The sequence below is a fragment of the Kogia breviceps genome, chromosome 3, assembly GCF_026419965.1.
Source record: "Kogia breviceps isolate mKogBre1 chromosome 3, mKogBre1 haplotype 1, whole genome shotgun sequence".
NCBI lineage: Eukaryota > Metazoa > Chordata > Mammalia > Artiodactyla > Physeteridae > Kogia > Kogia breviceps.
Window position 1 is genome coordinate 102,514,612 of NC_081312.1, and position 19,512 is coordinate 102,534,123.

General features: G+C 41.5%; 1 protein-coding gene across 2 annotated transcripts in view; it reads right to left on the minus strand.

The window, feature by feature from the left end:
- Positions 1-1,361: 1,361 nt before the first annotated feature.
- SIN3A (SIN3 transcription regulator family member A) overlaps positions 1,362-19,512 on the minus strand; it is a 65,421-nt gene continuing 47,270 nt past the window's right edge. For both annotated transcript variants that reach the window (XM_059058876.2, XM_059058874.2), the window contains exons 16-21: positions 18,193-18,362; positions 14,483-14,656; positions 10,080-10,172; positions 8,923-9,017; positions 4,767-4,974; positions 1,362-2,451 (exon numbers count right to left, since the gene is read on the minus strand). In XM_059058876.2, the coding sequence (XP_058914859.1) occupies positions 2,221-2,451; positions 4,767-4,974; positions 8,923-9,017; positions 10,080-10,172; positions 14,483-14,656; positions 18,193-18,362 (971 nt within the window). In that variant the 3' untranslated portion in view covers positions 1,362-2,220. The remainder of the gene's footprint in view (positions 2,452-4,766; positions 4,975-8,922; positions 9,018-10,079; positions 10,173-14,482; positions 14,657-18,192; positions 18,363-19,512) is intronic.

Sequence of the window (19,512 nt, forward strand, 5' to 3'; positions counted from 1 at the left end):
AGGCTGTCGGTGAAGCTCCCCCTTCTTTTGGTTGCACTGGTAGGATAGGGTTTTCTCTATTGGCCCTGAAACCCTATCCTGACCTGCAAGCAGCTGCTCTGGGCATAACCCTATGCAGAGACAGCAATGCTGGGGCTGCCCCTGGTCAGGTCCCATCAGTTCCCTGCCCTTCTCCCCCGGGCCATAATTCCAATTCAACATGGTCTTAAGCAAGCAGAGTTGAGTTATTGCTGGGAAAACCTGAAGATCTCCCCCCCCCGGCCCCCCCGTCAGTATCACTCCATCTCCCAAGTCAGGCATTGCCCCAGCTTCACCAGAGAATCTCCTCCCACAAGGCTCTTTTGCCACCCTACACTTTTGGGCTGAGTCTCCTGAAGTTGTCCCATCCTTCCACTGACCCCCAACACACCCAACAAAAAACTCTAAAATCGGAAAAGCCTACCATGTGTTATGAAAGTCCAGAGCCAAAAAATTTGTGATTTTGTGGTGGTGATGTTGGGAATTTTTAATTAAAAAGCAAACAAAACCACACAAATCACTGCTGGTTACTTTATAGCTATGACTAGGGTAATTAATGGTTGCTGGAGAAAAATTCACTAGAGCACTGGGAGGGGCTCAGTTGGTCTTTGTTCAGAAAGTCCAGGCTGACCACATATAAAAATCCTAATCACTCATGTTTAAATATCTACCAGTTTAAATTTATGTAATTTAAAAAAATATATATGTATATATTCCATTTGCAGTTGCTAACGAAATGTATCGAATCTCCCTCCCAGCCCCATTTATACCACACACTCTGTACACACTTCTTTCAAACACTGGTTTGGTATTTAAGCTGTTCACTCCCATTTCCAATAAGGATAAGAAAAAATACAGAGAAGTACAAACTACACAGCTGCACAACTTACCCAAATATAAAATATTTCCAAACAGCTGAAATAAGGGGGGAAAATACGTACTAAAAGAATGAATAATTCTATTTAAAAAATTTAAGATATTTTGATTTGGAACACATACAACTGACAGCTAACTATTTAAAGCAAAATCCTGTTTGTACCGTAGATAAGGAACTGAAGCCAAAATCCCTGCTTCACAGTAGTTCTCTGGTGAGGACAAGGGACTTGGGTTGAGAGTTTATTCCTTAAGTAAGAACCAAGCTTTATTTATTTACAAAAAAAAAAAAAAAAAAAAAAAAAAAAAAAATGGCAAGGGGGAAGACAAGTTTTACACAAAAGTACTACAACGGTAACTCCCTTTGGTAAAAAGTGTAATAAATGTCTTGTACATCTGTTCATAGGTACTAAATCTGAAGCCACATAGAACTATGGTACACAAGAAGCTAGAGCAGTTATGCTAGCACATCAAAGCATATTTCTTTTAATAAAAAATTGACAGTATGTACATTATTTACAAAAAAAAAGAAAAACCAAGTTAAAACTGTGTGTGTGTGTGTGTGTGTGTGTGTGTGTGTGTGTGTGAGTAAAGCTGGTGGATGGCACTAGGGTAGACTAGTAAAGAAGCAGGTACAAAACAGTTCCACGGGAGCTAAAAAGGACGACTGATTTGAACTTGTTGAGGTTGAGAACCAGAGGAGAGAATAACGGGTGGGCAGCAAGGGATTCGTCAGGAATCAAATCCACAAGATGATCAATCCCAAAGCCAAACTGCAGGTCCCAGAGAAAATCTAATGGGTGATCTAGATGTGCTCAAGTGACCAGGAAAAAAAAAATCCAATCCAGTTTTTTTTCCTTTGGGCGGGGGGAAGAGGAAAGGAGCAGTGACCATCAGAGTTACAATCCATCTAAGCATTGCGTCCTTCCCCAGTCTGTCAGTCAATGCTCGCCCATCCAATCAAGGTGTGAACAGCATCCGGTTCCCTCACTGAAGGTCAGGCCCCAGGAGGCTCCAGTCTTAGCTCTGCTGGTGTGTGCAAGCAAGCTGCATGTCCCTGTGCTTGCATGGATTTCTTCCCCTCCAGGGCAGGGTAATGCCCAAAACCCCTGGGAAAAGTTCCAGCTCCGGCTTTGTAAGGTATCCACGTTCCTTATATGTAGCCCACTTGGTGCCAGGTTGCACCAGCCACACACAGATCAGGTGGCCATGTCCCAGAGAGGCCCAGTGAGGCTTGAAAGGCATCTTCCTTGTTTCTTCAGTGTGTGTGAGTACACGTGCCCCCCCAACACACACACACCCCTCAAGTTATCTGCTCTGGCTCTGCAGTTATGGGGCTTTGAACACTGTGCCATATTTGACACGGTACTTGTTAATGCTCACAAAGTGCAGGGTCTCTGTGTCACAGGTGGTGGTGCAGGGCACCAGGCCCTCCAGCCCCTCACCCATGAGCCACTTGCTGGTCTCCGCTGCCATTTCACGGGGCACATGCTCCTTGGTCCATTTATCTACCCAGGCCTGGAACCTCTGATGTAGCCGCTTGCTTACCCGCTCATGGGACTGCAAAATAGAATGAAGAAAAAAACGCCCATGAACTAGGACTAAAACCCTTCAAATACAAAGCCCAATTTTCTCCTAAAGTGCCAGAAGAAAGATGTGGGCTTATCAGTGCTGATACTACTGATAAGTTAAAAAAAAAAAAATTAGGAGTCTGTTTAAAGATAAGAATTGAAAGAGATTAAGAACCTAGAACACATAAGGAGTTGGAATTCATAAAGCTCCCAAAGAAATACCAACACAGGGTCTGGGCAGAACTAGCTCAGTGCTTCTCTATTTTAGCCTCCTGCATCATTATCACATAGTGGGGCGGGGCAGGGGGTGGGGAGAGAACGACTTGATCAATCTGCAGTTTTAAACCAGCAACCCAGCTGATTCTAACGTACCCGGAGTGAGACACTGAGTTGAGGCCGTTAGTCATTTCTGTCAGCATGGCAATCCACTTCTAAGTAAAACAAGGTAAAGGGCTTAAAACTCACTCTCCCTTCCCGCTATTACCCCACACTATCCAGCAGAGTGCTGGGCATAGCAGATCTTCGGTGGAGGTTTTTGTTCCTACCTATACATCCAGTAAATATTTATTAGTGCCCACAAGCAAGGCAGAGAAGGGGATACAAAGATAAATTAGGTGTTGCCCAGCTCCCCAAATGATTTGAATCAGAAACATGCAGGCATATAACACAGCACCATGAAAGAAGTACATTAAAAATCACCCACCCTATGGTTCCCAGTTGAATGTTCTGTAGTCTTTTCATCTGCCTCCCAAACCTGGTAACCCCTTCCTATTAACAGATGTACCCCTAAACTTCCCATTTACTCAAGCAAAATGAGCAAAGAAACAAAACCAAAAAACAAAAACCACCAGGCATCATCCTTAATGTTCCCCTTTCTCTTAACCTCCCTATATCCAAACATCACCACATCCTGACAGTTATATGTCCAATCTGTGTTTTTTTTTTTGGTTGCGCTACGCAGCATATGGGATCCTAGTTCCCCAACCAGGGATCAAACCCACGCCTCTTGCATTGGAAGCGTCGAATCTTAACCCCTGGACCACCAGGGAAGTCCCTCCAATCTAATTATAATTCCTCTACAACCCTGGTAGTCTGGGTAGCCATCACATCTCATATGAATGAAAGCAGTCTTTCGAGTGGTCTCTGCCCTTCCAACTTGGTGCCCTCACTCGCTCTCATCAGTCTATGTCTTTGTCAACGATGTCTCAATGTACCTCAAACAAAATCCAAACCGCGGCCTATGAGAGTAAGTAATGTAGCCTCTGCCCACCCTTCCAACTTCATGCACCCCACTTTCCCTATGGCACAAGCCACATTGATGTTTTCAGTTTCTTGAAAGTGCCAAGTCCTCTCCTCCCTCCCAGCCTTGTGCTTGCTTGTTTCCTTTGCTTAAAAAGTACCAACCCCCAGCTCTGCACCAGGTTGGATCCTTGTCATTGTTCAGGCCTCAAGCATCACCTCCTTAGAGAGGTCTTCCCCAACAAAAGCAGGGCCCTGCCTGCCAGTTATCCTTGACCACTTCACCTAGTTTCTCTCCTTGGTAGTGCACATCATCACACTACCTTATATGCTCTACCTCATGGCTGTAGTCCCAGGGCCTGGCACAATACCTTGGTACATAACTGCACTAGGACTTTCACAATTCAGGTAGCATGTGAAAACAGACAGGATTCATACAAGCAATACTACCTGAAATGTAAATGCTAGCAGTAGCTTCACTGGAAGGTGCCACCAGCTGTTATCAACTGAATTGTGTCCCCACAAATTCATATGTTGAAATCCTAGCTTCCACCCCCCCAGAATGTGACGTTATTTGGAAATAATATTGTTGCAGATGTCATTAGTTAGGTGAGCTCATACTGTCTGTTGTAGGGTGGACCCATAGTCCCACATGGCTGGCATTCTTTAAAAGGGGGAAATTTGGACACAGACACTCATTTAGGGAGAATGCCATGTAAAAATGAAGGCAGAAATATGCAAGCCAAGCAATGCCAATGATTGCCAGCAAACTACCAGAGGCTAGGAAAGGCAAGGAATAGTTTTTCCCTCACAGCCCTCAGAAGGTTCAAAGCAACTCTTCCAACACTTCAACCTTGGACTTCCAGCCTCTAGAACTGTAGGACAATAAATTTCTGTTGTTTAAGCCATGCAGTCTGTGGGACTTTGTTACGGCATCCTTACTCAACAATTCGCAAATCCAAGAGATTTTCACAAAGGGAGAGAAACAACCAGAAGCCTCTGGGGCAGGCCTGGTCCTGGCTAAGGAGGGAGAAGTGTGGAGAAATTCCAGTTACTGGTTCTCACCTGATGAGCCCGGAGCAAGGCAGTCCTCCGATACATGTAGTCCTCTGACTTGATCACATACACCATCTTATAGGAATTCAGCTTGAATCTACACTCCAGCTTATCCAGGCTATCCGCATTCTCCATGGTCTTCTTGCTGTTCCCTTCCTTCCCTTCCTTTTCCTGCTGTTCTCGACCACGCTGACACTTCCGGATCCGCCGCAGATTCCTACAAAGCAGCAAAGCCCTGCAGGATGAGAGCTCCTCCAGGTGCAGGTTCCCATGGCTGCCCCAAAAGTTTTCCTTATTATTTGCCTTCACAGCACTTATCACAATTTTAATTACATACATTTTTTAAATGTCCAATGGTTTTATTGTTAAAAAAAATTTTTTTTCCACTGCAGAGATACAAAGAATAAAAAGTAGAAATTGCCAACTACCCCCTACCCCCTCAATTCTCGAAATCCCACTTGCCTTGGCAGAGGTAGCCACTGTTAGCAGTTTTCATTTAAAATCTTCTAGGTCTCTCTCAATTTTTCACTTAATGTCATGAAGATTTTTTCATTTCACTACACATAGATTTGTGTCATTCTCTTTAACTGCTACAGAGGAATGTGTCTTAATTGAACAATTCCTTAACAGGAATTAATCAGGTTCTTCATCTGAACCACAGAGCACAAAAAATTACTTAAATGTCTATTTTTTTCAATTCTTCCACAGATGGTACATAACTAGTGCTATTCTACACATCTAGGAAAGAAGACAATTCACATCAGTGGATGCCTTGGCAGGCTTAATTCCCTCCAACACAAGCAGAGAAAGGTTGTCAGCTAGACAATTCTACTGTTTCCTACACTTTGCTATTAAAAACATTGCTTCAGTGAATATCTCTGTGTATATATACATTTCCGTAGGACAGCAGTTCTTTGGTCCAAGGACTACTGGGAGCCCCCACGATGCTTTTTAGGAAGTTGTAAGATCAAAACTACTGTCATAATAATACTAAAACATTGTCTTTCTTTCTTTCTTAAAAAAAAAAACAACAGTATTAACATTAGCACTGGCAGTGCAAAAATAATAGTGACTATTAAAAAAAAAAAAACAAATTGGTGATGGCACCAATGTGTCCTTAGATATCTCTGTACTCTTCTCGGGCCACACACTGGCAATTCAAAAAGGAAAGCTGGTCTGACTTAATGTCGTTGATGAAACAGTAACATTTCTTATTACTGATAAATCCCAGCCCCTTAGTTCACATCTTTTTAACATACTGGGTGATGAAATGGGAACTAAACATAAAGTACCTTTGTGTGCCAAAGTACAATGGGATTCATGAAGGAAAGCACTTGAGCACTGCTTGAGCTGCAAATGGTTCACCATTTTTACCTGAAAGAATAGCTGACTAGCCAATCTGGGGTATTTGGCAAATATTTTCTCAAAAATGAACAATGGAGACTGGTACTTCAAGGAAAACAACTGAGCACATTTGTTGCCAATGAAAAAATTTAAGCTTCCAAGTAAAACTTTGAATTTTGGTAAACTGGTATTGGCCGGCATGAGGTGTCACAACTTCCCACTACTTAAAGATGTGACTGATGAGGTCAACGGCAATATTAATAAATGTGGTGTTTTTTGGGGGGCTGGGTGGGGGGTGGGAATACTGTAAAATGAAGACATGTCAACATCTGGTAGGTCTGCATAACTTAGTGAACTGACATTTTCCAAATAACCAACTGCATGAAGTTATAAAACCATGTATGAAAAAATTCAAAGTACAAGATAGACCAATGGATTTTGACATAACCACATGAAAAGTTCACTGATACTGCAACTAACCTTTAAGAAACTACTACTTGGGGGCTTCCCTGGTGGCGCAGTGGTAGAGAGTCCGCCTGCCGATGCAGGGGACACAGGTTCGTGCCCCGGTCCGGGAAGATCCCACATGCCGCGGAGCGGCTGGGCCCATGAGCCATGGCCGTTGAGCCTGCGCGTCCGGAGCTTGTGCTCCGCAACGGGAGAGGCCCTCATACCGCAAAAAAAAAAAAGAAACTACTACTTGGACAGTTCTGCTGTCATATCAAAGAATAACCATAATTATCTGAAAGGATATGGAAATACTACTTTTTTCAGCTACATTTTTCAGTAAGGCCAGATTTTCTTCACATATTTCGACGAAACAAAATAGTGCAACAGAATGAATATAGAAGCAGATATGAGAATCCAGTTGTTCTTCTATTAAGCCAGACATGAAACAGATTTACAAAAATGTAAAGCAATGCCACTCTCCACTAATTTGTTTTGAAGTAGCTTTTCATTAAAATATTACTTAACACAGAATGCATTTAGCATTGTTTTTAATGAATTCATAAACATGGTAAATGTTTTTCAGTTTTAGTTTCTAATGTGGTAAATATTACTAGATATGATCCACATAAACAAAAGTTTTTTGGTGTATTCAATCTCTAAGACTGTAAGGGGTCTTAAGGACAAAAAGACTGAGAAAGAACCTCAGTTGTAATAGCTGTAAGGCAAATTATTAAAAATGAAAGTTCCAGGGTAAAGGTCCTATACATTTTAACTGCCCTGATCCTGGAATGATTGTATCAGTATTTCCCCCCACAGTATATCAAAGTGCCTCCCCTCTTCCCCACACCCTCCATAACACAGATACAAATCTTTTTAAGAACTTTGCCAATCTGGTGAGAAATGTACAATGTTATGTTTATTTGTACTGTTTCATAAGCATGGAGGGACTTCCCTGGTGGCGCAGTGGTTAAGAATCCACCTGCCAATGCAGGGGACACAGGTTTGAGCCCTGGTCTGGGAAGATCCCACATGCTGCGGAGCAGCTAAGCCCGTGCGCCACAACTACTGAGGCTGCGTGCCACAACCACTGAAGCCCATGCGCCTACAGCCCGTGCTCCACAACAAGAGAAGCCACTGCCATGAGAAGCCCACGCACCACAACGAAGAGCAGCCCCCGTTCGCCGCAACTAGAGAAAGCCAGTGCGCAGCAACAAAGACCCAACGCAGACAAAAATAAATAAATAAAATAAATTTTTTTTAAAAAAGCATGGAGACTAAATCTGTCTTGTTGAGAAAGGGGCCTGGCACAGAGTAGCTGCTTGAAGTCTGTTAAATGACTCAGTGAATGGAAGAAGCTGGCAGGGCCCTTCTGTTCTCACCCCTTTCCATGTTCCAATTAGGACTAAGTCTAATAATACTGGGATAATACCTTTCTGGGAATGTAAGATATGAGATTTCAATTCACAAAATTTGGGGAAGGAAGAAAGCCAATCTACTACAGCAAAACCTATTTTCTACTTCTGAAACTCTGTTTTCATCCTCAGACAGAGGTCCAGCATACAATTTGCCCATATATGGGGAGGAAATTTTTAAAATTCCGTGAAGAGAGTTAACATAGCAGGCCTAAGACTGCTATCCTTTGAAAACCCTGCTTACAAGGTTGTCCCTTGGCTGGGTTCTGGGATCTTGGATTTTGGGAGAGTTTCCCCCATTCCCTGAATGGTAAGAGTGCCTCACCGTACCTAAACTGTTTGTACAAAATAAATGGTTTATGCTGAAAACCTGCTTTCCTTCTGGAAGTCTGGAATTTTGGTAAAAGCTAGGCAGAGGATGCCCGCAGGACTAGCACCGAATAAAACCCCCAGTACCAAGTCTCCAATGAGCTTCTCTGGTAGGCAGCATCTCAAACATATTGTCATAATTTGCTGCTGGAGGAATGAAGTGTCCTTGAGCCTCCAGTGGAAGTCACAGACCCTTAGAAGCTTGCGTCTGGTGTCCTCTGATTTGTCACAGGCACCTTCTCCCTTTGCTGATGTAGCTTTGTATCCTTTCGCTACAGTAAACCATCACTGTGGGTATGCCTACATGCTGAGTCTTTGAGTCCTCCAAGTGAATCATCAAACCTTGGAGACTCTGACACACATTCCTAAAGGGAAGTTACTACTGACTCCTAAAACTCTTGCCTCCCTGATGCTTTGGCACATGCTCCAGGTAAGCTCATGGTGTAAAAACCATACAAACCCTGAATTAGCATCCTCAGTAGACAGAACAACAGAATAAGTGAAAACCAAGAAACTGAAAGTCATCTAACTCCTCGTTCCTGGAATGTGCATTAGTGTTATGCTGCCGATACATGACTTGGTTCACTCACCGTGGGAGAAACACTGGTTTCCGTGCCAGGTGCTCACGAAGCTCAGGAGAGGTAGTATCAGAATTCATGTATCGCTCCACATAGTCTGACCAGCGCTAGGATTGTAAACACAAGATGGGGGTGGGGAGAGAGCACAAAAACTGAACTCCAACCTCATCAGGTTGTCTAGCAAATTCTATGACTAAAATGTCTGAATACTTAAATTCAAGATCAAAAAAATCTCTTTCCATAATGACATGCTTGTTACTTGGTATTAAAACACAGCTTAAAAAAATCTGTGAGAATGCAAAACCTAAAGTTTCTCTGAGATACTTAACAGTTACCAGAAGTCATAAATGGTTAGAAGCTGGCTCACTGACAAGTTTTATTTCCCTACAGAGGGTTTTGTTAAAGAACAAAATGTATAGTGGCAAATGTTTGAAAATCAGTATCTTTCACATCAAAATCTAAATTTCTGACATCTCTTTTAAAAAAAATTTAAGATTTGACAACCATGAGCTAATATTCCCATAAAACAACAGTCTTCTCCCCTCCATATGCCCTCAGCATCATACATACATGTGGCTTGCATTTCTCATTAATATTACCTGCTAGACCCAGCTATGATAACCAACTCACTCTGTCTACCCCGTGGGGTTGAGAACTCCTGGCTCCATAAAACAACAGTGTTCTCCCCTCCATATGCCCTCAGCATCATACATACATGTGGCTTGCATTTCTCATTAATATTACCTGCTAGACCCAGCTATGATAACCAACTCACTCTGTCTACCCCGTGGGGTTGAGAACTCCTGGCTCCATCTATCCCAATAAAAAGTAAACATGACACAAAGGGTCAAGATGATACTGGGCAGATGGCACCTCATTTGTTGTTTCTTGTGCTTTAGGAGAAAAAGAAGAAAGCTGCCAACCATGAGATTTCCTCAGAGGAGAGGGCTTTCGTGAAAGCTAGATGAGACTGCCATCAATCCTAAATATCTTAGCACCAGGCAGTCCTTCTCTTCAGCTGAAGATATGGCTGAAATGACCTGTACTTAAGCATCAGGTCCTGACCCTTAAACAGGCTAATGCTGGCTGGGCTTCTAGAAGACACTCACTGGGCAGACTCTCAGAACATGACATACTCTCCCCAGTTTCTGCAGTATACTCATCCATACCTCTGCTTCTACAGGGTCATCCGAGTTCTCCTCTTCCGTGTCCAAAAGCTCGATGGTCAGCTGAACCTGGCCTTGGCTCTGAATGAACATAAGCTGCAAATAAGAAACCTGAATGTAAACAAAAGACCATCTCCAAAGCTGTAACTAGATTCTCAAGGGTTGAGAGGTGGGGAGGCAATAAAGTTATAAAAAAAAATTTTGCTCCAACTGAAGAGATGAGGAAGATAACTTAAAAGCTTAGCAGGCGATAAAAAGGCAAAGGTCCAATCTTGCTACCAGAAAAATGAAATGTTAGAGCAAGAAGCACCATTTCATGTTTCTTACTTCTTGAATTAGCTAAAACAGTACTCAATATCGGAAAGAGTGCTCAAAAGTCAGAACCATAAAATGTCAATGCCATTTTACTTGATAATTCCTTTTATGGGACTTGATACAAAGATGTAAACAAGGGCTTCCCTGGTGGCGCAGTGGTTTAGAGTCCGCCTGCTGATGCAGGGGACACGGGTTCGTGCCCCGGTCCAGGAGGATCCCACATGCCGCGGAGCGGCTAGGCCCATGAGCCACGGCCGCTGAGCCTGCGCTCCGCAACGGGAGAGGCCATAGCAGTGAGAGGCCCGCGTACCGCAAAAAAAAAAAAAAAAAAAAAAAAAAGTGATCTGCTACAATGGTACCAATCATATTTGAAATTGAGTTCTGCTAATACTATTTGTGTGATTCGTTTAAAAATTCATATTTAAAAGCAGTACACTGATACAGGCAAAACCAAGTCACATTTTGAACAAAAGTAGTATCAAATGGTGATGGCACACAGATCTGTCCTTTTGGAATTCCAGGATTCTCAATGCCCTTATCCTAAGGGCTCGCTGCAGACCAGATCACTATAGGAATCACATGGTGAAGATCAGCGATTAGAAGAAAGCTTGAGAATCATTTATTTCAACATTCTTCATTTTACATAGTGAAAAACCTAAATTCAGAAAGTTCTGATTTCTCAGGGCCACACAGCTAGTCAGTAAGCAAACAGGACCAGAAACCAGTTCTGGTTCACAGTTCTTCTGGAAAATCTTTAAAAATTCCTATTCGCTAGTAAAATTTTAAAAGTAACAAGAACATAACATACACACATACAAACATAGTTACTTCCAAAATAGATTTGAAAAAAACTGCTCCTAGGAGTTTGCTAAACCCCCCTGGATTTAGGATGAATGACCTAGAGTGTCGAGATTGGTCCCACTGCTGTAAAGAAACCACTCTTCAAAGTAATACTGAGCAGACAGTCTCCTCTACATGCCTAAAACTGAACTCAATTTCATCCCAACAGGCTCCTTGCCTGACACCTGTCTTGTTAGGTCCTTTACCATGTGTTCACCCCAACTCTCTGACCTCTGCAACCACTCTCCAAGTCTTGACTAGCTTTATTATTAGACTGCCCACATCCATCACCCAAATTTGGTAACTGCCTCCAGTTGTAAACATGACTCTGATTCCTCCCCTCCTCCTTACTCAGCGTTATTAATCTTCCTGAAAGCTCAAATCCAGTGGAATATTTAGTCCTTAAAAATGCTTCGCTGCTCGCCAACCACAACAAAATTCATACCATTTCCTTAATTATGGCTGTGAAGATCCTCTACCATTTGGACACCCCCACCTCCTCTCCATGCCTCCTCTGCCAATCTCCTAGGCTTCATTCAACTAACACACAGTCACTGAATGTTTGCCATTTATTAGGCATTTATAGAGGCACACGCAGAAAAGAACATGGTTTCTTGCTTGGAGGAGCTCAATTTAGTGAAGGAAAAGGGATACAAATAGCTATATTTACATTACAACAAAATAACTATGAAGTTACTACTCTAGAAACATGAGCAATATGTTATTCCCCCTCAGTGAGATGAGAAAGATTTCACTTCACTGAAGTGACACTCAGCTGAGCACTGAAGGACACAACATAGGGGAAGACCAATCGATTTCAGAGAAATCATGACAAAGAAAATCACATTTGAAAAAGTACATAAAAAGAACTACAACCCCTCTCCCCCGCAAAAGGTGAAGGATACAAGTAGGCAATACACAGAAGAGAAAAATAGGAAACAGTAGCAAACAGGGAAATGTGAATTAAAATATTTTTCTAATCACTTAATTGGAAAAAATAAGTTTGATAATACTAACTGTTGACTAAGAATGGGGAAATAAATGCTCTTATCAAAGTGCACACTGGTATAGCCAGTCACTTTGGAGAGTGAAATGGGAATATCCATTAAAGTTTACATTTTAAAATAAGCATACCATTTAACCCAGTAATTTCATTTCTCTGCCTCTACCCTAAACAAACACTACCACATGCACACAAGGGTACAAATACAAAAAAATGCGGTTCAATGAAGCACTATTTGAGATAGTAAAAAATGAAATAGTTTAAAACGTTTACCCATGAGGCAATGATTTTTTAAAAAAACCATGGTACAGGGAAATTCCCCGGCAGTCCAGTGGTTAAGGACTTGGCGCTTTCACTGCTGGGGGCCCAGGTTCCATCCCTGGTGGGGGAACTAATATCCCACAGGCCATGTGGCATAGCCAAAAAAAACCCCCAAAAACAAACAAACAAAAAACCCCACAAAAAACTATGGTACATTTCATACTATTTCATATGACACAGCGGTTGAAAAAATGAGCTAGATCTATATAAACCAAAATAGAGAAAATTCTAAGACATTAAGTAAAAAGAAACAAAAACAAAACAAAACAAAAAAAACGCAAGATGTAAAATATGCTATCTAATCCAATCTAAATCTAATCATTTATTTCTACATAAACATATGTGTCAATATATGCAGATACACAGAAAAGGGTCTGAATGGATATACAGAGAGCTAAACATGCCTGATTTTTAAAAAGCGCTGTAGAATATGCATAGAAAAAAAATGAAGGCAGAGGAGGCGGGAGGTGGGACTGGGCAGGGGATTTGAAGGGCTGTTTACTCTTAGCTTAATGCTAATACTATGGACTTCTTTTCTCTATGTAAACATTTTAAAGAAAAAGGTCACTGTGATGACACAATTTTCCTGGTTACCAAGCCTTCTGTTGCTGCTATTCCCTCTGCTATTCTGACAACTATTCTTATCTACAGGGTGAGTCTACCCATTCCTTCATAGGCCCTCACCACACAATTTAATACACTGTTAACTCGCAGGTGGGGGTGATAATTCTGTCCACCATGAAAGTAAACACCCACTAAACTCATAATAAACATTTATAGATTTAAAACTCTGAAAGGCTTAGGAAATCTCTTCTGCAGTGGGAAAGTCCTTGGATAGTAGAACATTAGACCTGTGACTGAACCAGAAAACTCGTTTCCAGGTCTTTGATTCTAAATTAAGCCAACAATACAGGTGACAGATCAGAAACTAAAGAAATAGCTGAAAGTAGAAGCAGACAAGTAAGTGAACAATTTGGGGGTCAGATTATTAAAGTACATGGAACATGCCCACCAAGGTCAAACTTTTATTTAGCTTAGCTCTCTCTGCTAGGCCAACTACAAACCTTATTCTGGGCCAGCTAAACCTGTCCTTACATTAATACATACAGGCTTTGTTCAACTATACACATTTATTACTTAGATGCAATCATAACACACATAATTTTGTGTCCTTTATTTGTTTCAGTATTTTTATAATTTATAATTAACTTTTAAGAGCTGCAAAATATGCCATCCAGCATTCACATGATAGGCTGCCAATAACCATTCCCTTAAAGAGTTGGACACCTAGACTGTTTCCAGCTATTTGCTTTTCTAGTTAGCTATTATAACGGTGGAAAACCAGAAACAACCTAAATGTCCAACTAGACAGGCATAATTTTCTATAAAATTAAATATCAAATAGTCATAAAAAGATGCTGAAGACCCAGAGGTGTTGCTAATTAAGCAAAATAAGTTCCAGAATATTTTGCCCAGTATAATCTTTTTCAAAATATATACAAGCATAGAAAAGTTTAGAAATGCCATCAATGATTATTTCTGGGAAGAACTGTAGGTGACTAGTTTCTCTTTTCTCTGCATTTCCTATCTTTTCTACAACGACCATGGATTACACTTTTAAACAATAATATTTACGAAGCATTTAATACCAAAAAAAATGTTCAGAGAAGAAGCAGAATACAAAATTATAAAAATCATATGTAAGAGTTAATTTTTTTAAAAGGCAAGAAACAGACTACCCACAAGAGACTTTACTTTTCCATGTTTTTTTACATTTCTTCCAGTGAGTTCACAGGCTCTCCAAGGCAGTCTAGGAGTGGAATCACTGGGTCAAAGTACCCTGGTATGGCTTTGACCTCCGGTGGAGAGAGCCCCAACAGCTCACACTGTCATCAGCATGGTCCCTGACTACCTGAGTACCTCTCACCTTAAAGCAATTCTCATCTGACATGAGCTGCTCAGCCTTCCGCTGATATGTTGACTCCAGGAGGCTCCTTGAGGTCTGCGTGTTCAGCTGGCCTCCAGTGGCTCCATTATTGTTTTCTGCCAGGTACAGGTCAGTCACTTGTACACAGATCTCATCACTCACGATGTGCTGCAGCTGGAATCAAGCAAAGACAAGTCATCAGGGAACCAAAAATATAGTTCTCCCTGTCATACACTCAGCCTTCCTTTGGTGGTTCCAATCATTCAGCTCAAAAAGGTTTTTTTGGTTGATAATTTTAGAACATTAATCATCCGAAACCACTATCTTATTTTCTTGAAGAATAAACCAAGCCAAAATCTTCAACCATATCTCTGGTCCATGAATAAAACGTTCATATGTATTTAAAAGCAAAACCATAAGCAACTCAGGTTAATGTGCTGCTTATTTAAAGTTCTAAGGAACTTCAAAGAAAGTTTTTTACATGAAAGAAAATTTCCATGGCTTCCTAATTTTATGGCACTTCTTTACCATTTACAATTTCCTTTCATGCGTATTCTCAGTTGATCCACACAACTACCCTGGGAAGCAGGCTGGAGAAGGGTGCCCTATTACATTGATAAATGAGACAAATTTACATGTCCGATAAGAAAACTCATGTGTGCTAAGGTGAAGAGAGCGACTTCAGAGAACCATGAAAGCAAGACATGTCTACATTCACAGCCCTAGTACAAAGTGTGAAACTCAACAGGCATTGAGGAAGTTGTTACTGAATTAATCTGTCATGGGTGCTCAGCTGAAGGAGCTGAGTTAGGACTAATATTCTTTCTAACAGACCCCCTATTTTTCCACATCTGATAATAAAAATATAGTATTTAAAATTGTAGGTAAATTAACTCATTTTCAACACAGGTCAATCATGACTGACTACTGGTAACTTCTGAAACTGTATTATTAAACTATCTGATGACTAGAAAGTTGAATCTTTCAGAGATTCTATTCTCATAGGTCATGACAACATATCTACTGTGGGATAAAAATTCTCTCAAATGAAACTTTACCTATTAAAATGCCAGAGAATGTGAAAAACAGATACAAGAAAGCAAAATGTTAATTGCAGTATCAATTTGTCTATTTTACTTTAAAATTCTCATAACCACTAAGCCATTCTATTTTTAGGAAGATACACTCTTTTTGAAGTGCTAGTAACTATGACAACTACTTATTTTTAACATTTAAAAAACTCTTAAATGACAAGTATGTGTATTTGTAGATAAATGGACAAGGTGCAAGGTCAGAAGGGTGAGTGACCTGATGGTGGTAGAAAGGCCAGCAACTGGAGATGGTTAAATTACAATTAGTCTATATAACAGCTTTTAATGTGACCATTAAAATAATGCTTATGATAACTTGATGATACAGGGGAAGGCTTAAAATACAGTGTTTAAGAGAGAAAAAAAGCAGTGCCTGTCCAAAGCATGGTCTCTATCATGTAAATACTTCTTCTTTATACCTTCCTGTAAAAGGAGACCATGTCACTGACTCCCCTATCCATACCCTCTTCTTGGATATCTGGCCCCTTCTAGTCTTTGGAAAGGGCAGCATTATAAATCCAGGGACAACTAGGCAACTCTCAACCCCACACTAGGCTGGTTAGATTCTCTCTCCTGCTAAATTGAAATGACACAATGAGTGTGTCCGGTAGACTTTTTACAGAGGAGCACCTGGATGGAAAAGCTGGTAATGCCAGGGCCAGAGGCACTGCCATGGCAAGTGAAAGCCTCAGGTGCTGGAGAAGCCTTGATTACGTGCTGAGTGTTCATCTGAAGAGAGAAGCATGAGGATGGTGGAGATGTCCAGAACAGAGGCATGCAGGAGAGGCGGAAAAAAACCTCCCCAGTCTAACCCCTAGATGGTCTGGCCATATTTTGAGTCCCACACCAGATGTCTGTGAGACTGCCTATTGTATTCTTAAGACAAACCCCTCTTAAACTAGTCTAGAAAAGTAAGATAAATATATGGTTTGACCTTGAAATAAATGTTCCACCTCCACTCAGTGATGAACTCTGGGAGAACAGCAAAGGAGATAAGGAGAATAAGAAATGTTATGCCTCCAATTCAGGAGTTAAGCTGAGGAGCATAAACGTATTTTTAAAACACTGGATTCAGATTTCTGGATAAAACCCGTCTCCATAAAAAAAGATTGGCCCTTACGTATTATTGACTCAAAATCATAACCAGGTGCTTCTAGTAAATGACTAATTATATCTATTGTCTAAAAAAAACCAACCTTGGGCTTATAAAAAAATAAATAAGCTGGTTGTATTAGATTTTTATTTTTTTAATTTAATTTTTAAAATTTTTTAATATTCATTTAGTTGCACGGAGTCTTAGTTGCAGCACATGGGCTCCTTAGTTGTGGCATGCGAACTCTTAGTTGCGGCATGTGAACTCTTAGTTGCGGCATGCATGTGGGATCTAGTTCCCCAACCAGGGATGGAACCTGGGCCCCCTGCATTGGGAACGCAGAGTCCTATCCACTGTGCCACCAGGGAAGCCCCTGTATTAGATTTTTAAAGTTGTACTGGTAGTATGAAAGACTTTACTTCTAGCTGTAGCAACAGCAAACTTGTAAACAGAAACATAAGCACATGGTAACTAAGTCTTTTATGTAAATCTAGGGGACATTAACAGGCACTAATCTCTCAAAAATTATGACCACAGCTGATTGTATACATGTGAAGATTTCTGTCCATCACCATAAAGACCCCTTAAGAGAAGGCCTAATAACCACTTCAACTTTTAGCTCTCTGCCTGACAACTTTTGTGAAGATGCCAAGAATCAGTTATGTGAAGCAACATTCCTTGACTCTGAGTAGATCCTGTGAGAAGGGTGCAGAGTCATGCATCCTTCTAAATTCAAGGCAAAAGCATGAGTACTTTGCGAAGGATTCCATATTTTATCCGAGGAAAACACTGAGCAACAAGCTTTTCTTTCCATAGTAGTGGTGTGGACTCTAGAATTAGAATTTTCTTTTTAAAAGTTTTCATTTCAAAGAAAGTGGTGCACTAACAACACTCTGATCCCTTCAAAAGTTCAGAACTAAAGACAAAGGAATGGAAACCTATTACGTGTTATTTGCTATAAAATTATTGTTGTAAAGAACAACATATTTATAAACTCCCAGGGTGCCACAAGAATAAACCACAAAACCAACTACAAATCTAACTCAGAGGGAATCTCAGATAGTGAGGTGGACAGAGTATTATAAAAGATGTTGTATGAAACTTTTCCTGTAAAAAGAACTTCAAATGTTAAATAAGGAAAGTCCATAGAATTACCAACACCTACAGAAGAGGAAACTGAGCTCACACCTGGTACCCGATGTAAGAGCTGGGAGGGTAGGGCAGGGGGTCAGGACCAGTGCTGGGGGTAAAACATCAGGTCTCAGGTAGGCTCATACTCCCAGGGCACGATGAGCAAAGCAAAGGAGTCAACCACATGGCTGAAGTACTCCCACTCTGCTAACAGGAGAAATCCGACATCACATCACATTAACCTCTCTCTCCCTTCTACAGAACCATGCGTTCATAAACATCATTATATGAGGAAACTGACTTTCCTTTCCCAACAGAAATCTTGCCTTTTCTCTTTCCTGAATCCATCTGTAGACTTTCTCCCTCACCAGCCCTAGTCTCCGCCATGCCCTCACCTGTCTGACAATGCTCTGGATGAGTTTGTCCATAGTAAAGGCAATGTAGGCATGAATGGTAAACATCTCTCTTAGCGAATCTTCATACTGTGAAGAGTCTATGTTGCCATCCAGCAGGCTCCGCACCATATCCAGGAAAGCTGGGTAATAATCTTCTACATCCACGTCCACTGTGGGAGAGATGGGAGAGATGAGGCCTTACCCTGCTAAGAAAAGATCAGAAGAGAAGGCAGGGCAAATCCCACAGCTGGCCTAAAGAGCACTTAACAGAACAAACCTAGGTGTTTAGTCTGCTGCAGAGAGATGAGATCTGACAGGTGGCTACAACCCCCAGCACTGTCTATTAAAGGAGAGTGACTCTGCAACTTTAACAGTGGCTTCTAACACTCTGACTGACAGTGCCTGAAAAACACTTATTTACAGTATGGCCTGGCTATGCGTGACAGGAGAGCAAAATATCCCAGGGAAGAAGTTTCTTCAAAAAGTTCTTGGGGCTTCCCTGGTGGCGCAATGGTCGAGAGTCCGCCTGCCAATGCAGGGGACACGGGTTCGTGCCCCGGTCTGGGAGGATCCCACATGACGCAGAGCGGCTGTGCCCGTGAGCCATGGCCACTGAGCCTGCGCGTCCAGAGCCTGTGCTCCTCAACGGGAGGGGCCACAACAGTCAGAGGCCCGCGTACCGCAAAAAAAAAAAAAAAAAGTTTTTGGCTCCCCTGCTAAGAGAGGAACCTGCTCTCGCAGCCTGCAAAGAGCATCCCTCACATGGGTCGCCTGCTCATACAGCTCTTTCAACGGAGCATCAAGGGCTGAAGAGAAAAGGCAGACAGAACCATAACTCTAGCACTGGGAAACCTCTCGGGAACAGAAAAAGAGGAGTGCAAATTAAATCCTCTATGAATAATGAAGTGATCTGCATTTGTCAAAGTCCTTTTGTTTAAAAATGGATTCCCAATATTGTACTTCACAAATTACATTAAATGATCTGTACTTGCTGCATATGAATCACTTCAACCACCAGCTGGAATCTTATCAGTTGTTACAGAGACGTCTGGCAACTAGCAGAGTGCACAAGGAAAGGTGAAAGGACTCCGCCTTTAGTTTACTAAAATAAGATCCATTTACATAAAGCTCAAAAACAGGCAACTCTGATCTCCAGCGCTGGCAATCAAGACTGTGGCACGACGGGGCTACTGGTTATGTTCTGTTTCTTGATCAGGGTGCTGGTTATCAGGTGTGTTTGCTTTGTAAAAATTCACTGAGCTACACAATTCGGATGTGTATACTTTTCTGTATATGTGTTGCACTTCAATAAAAAGTTCA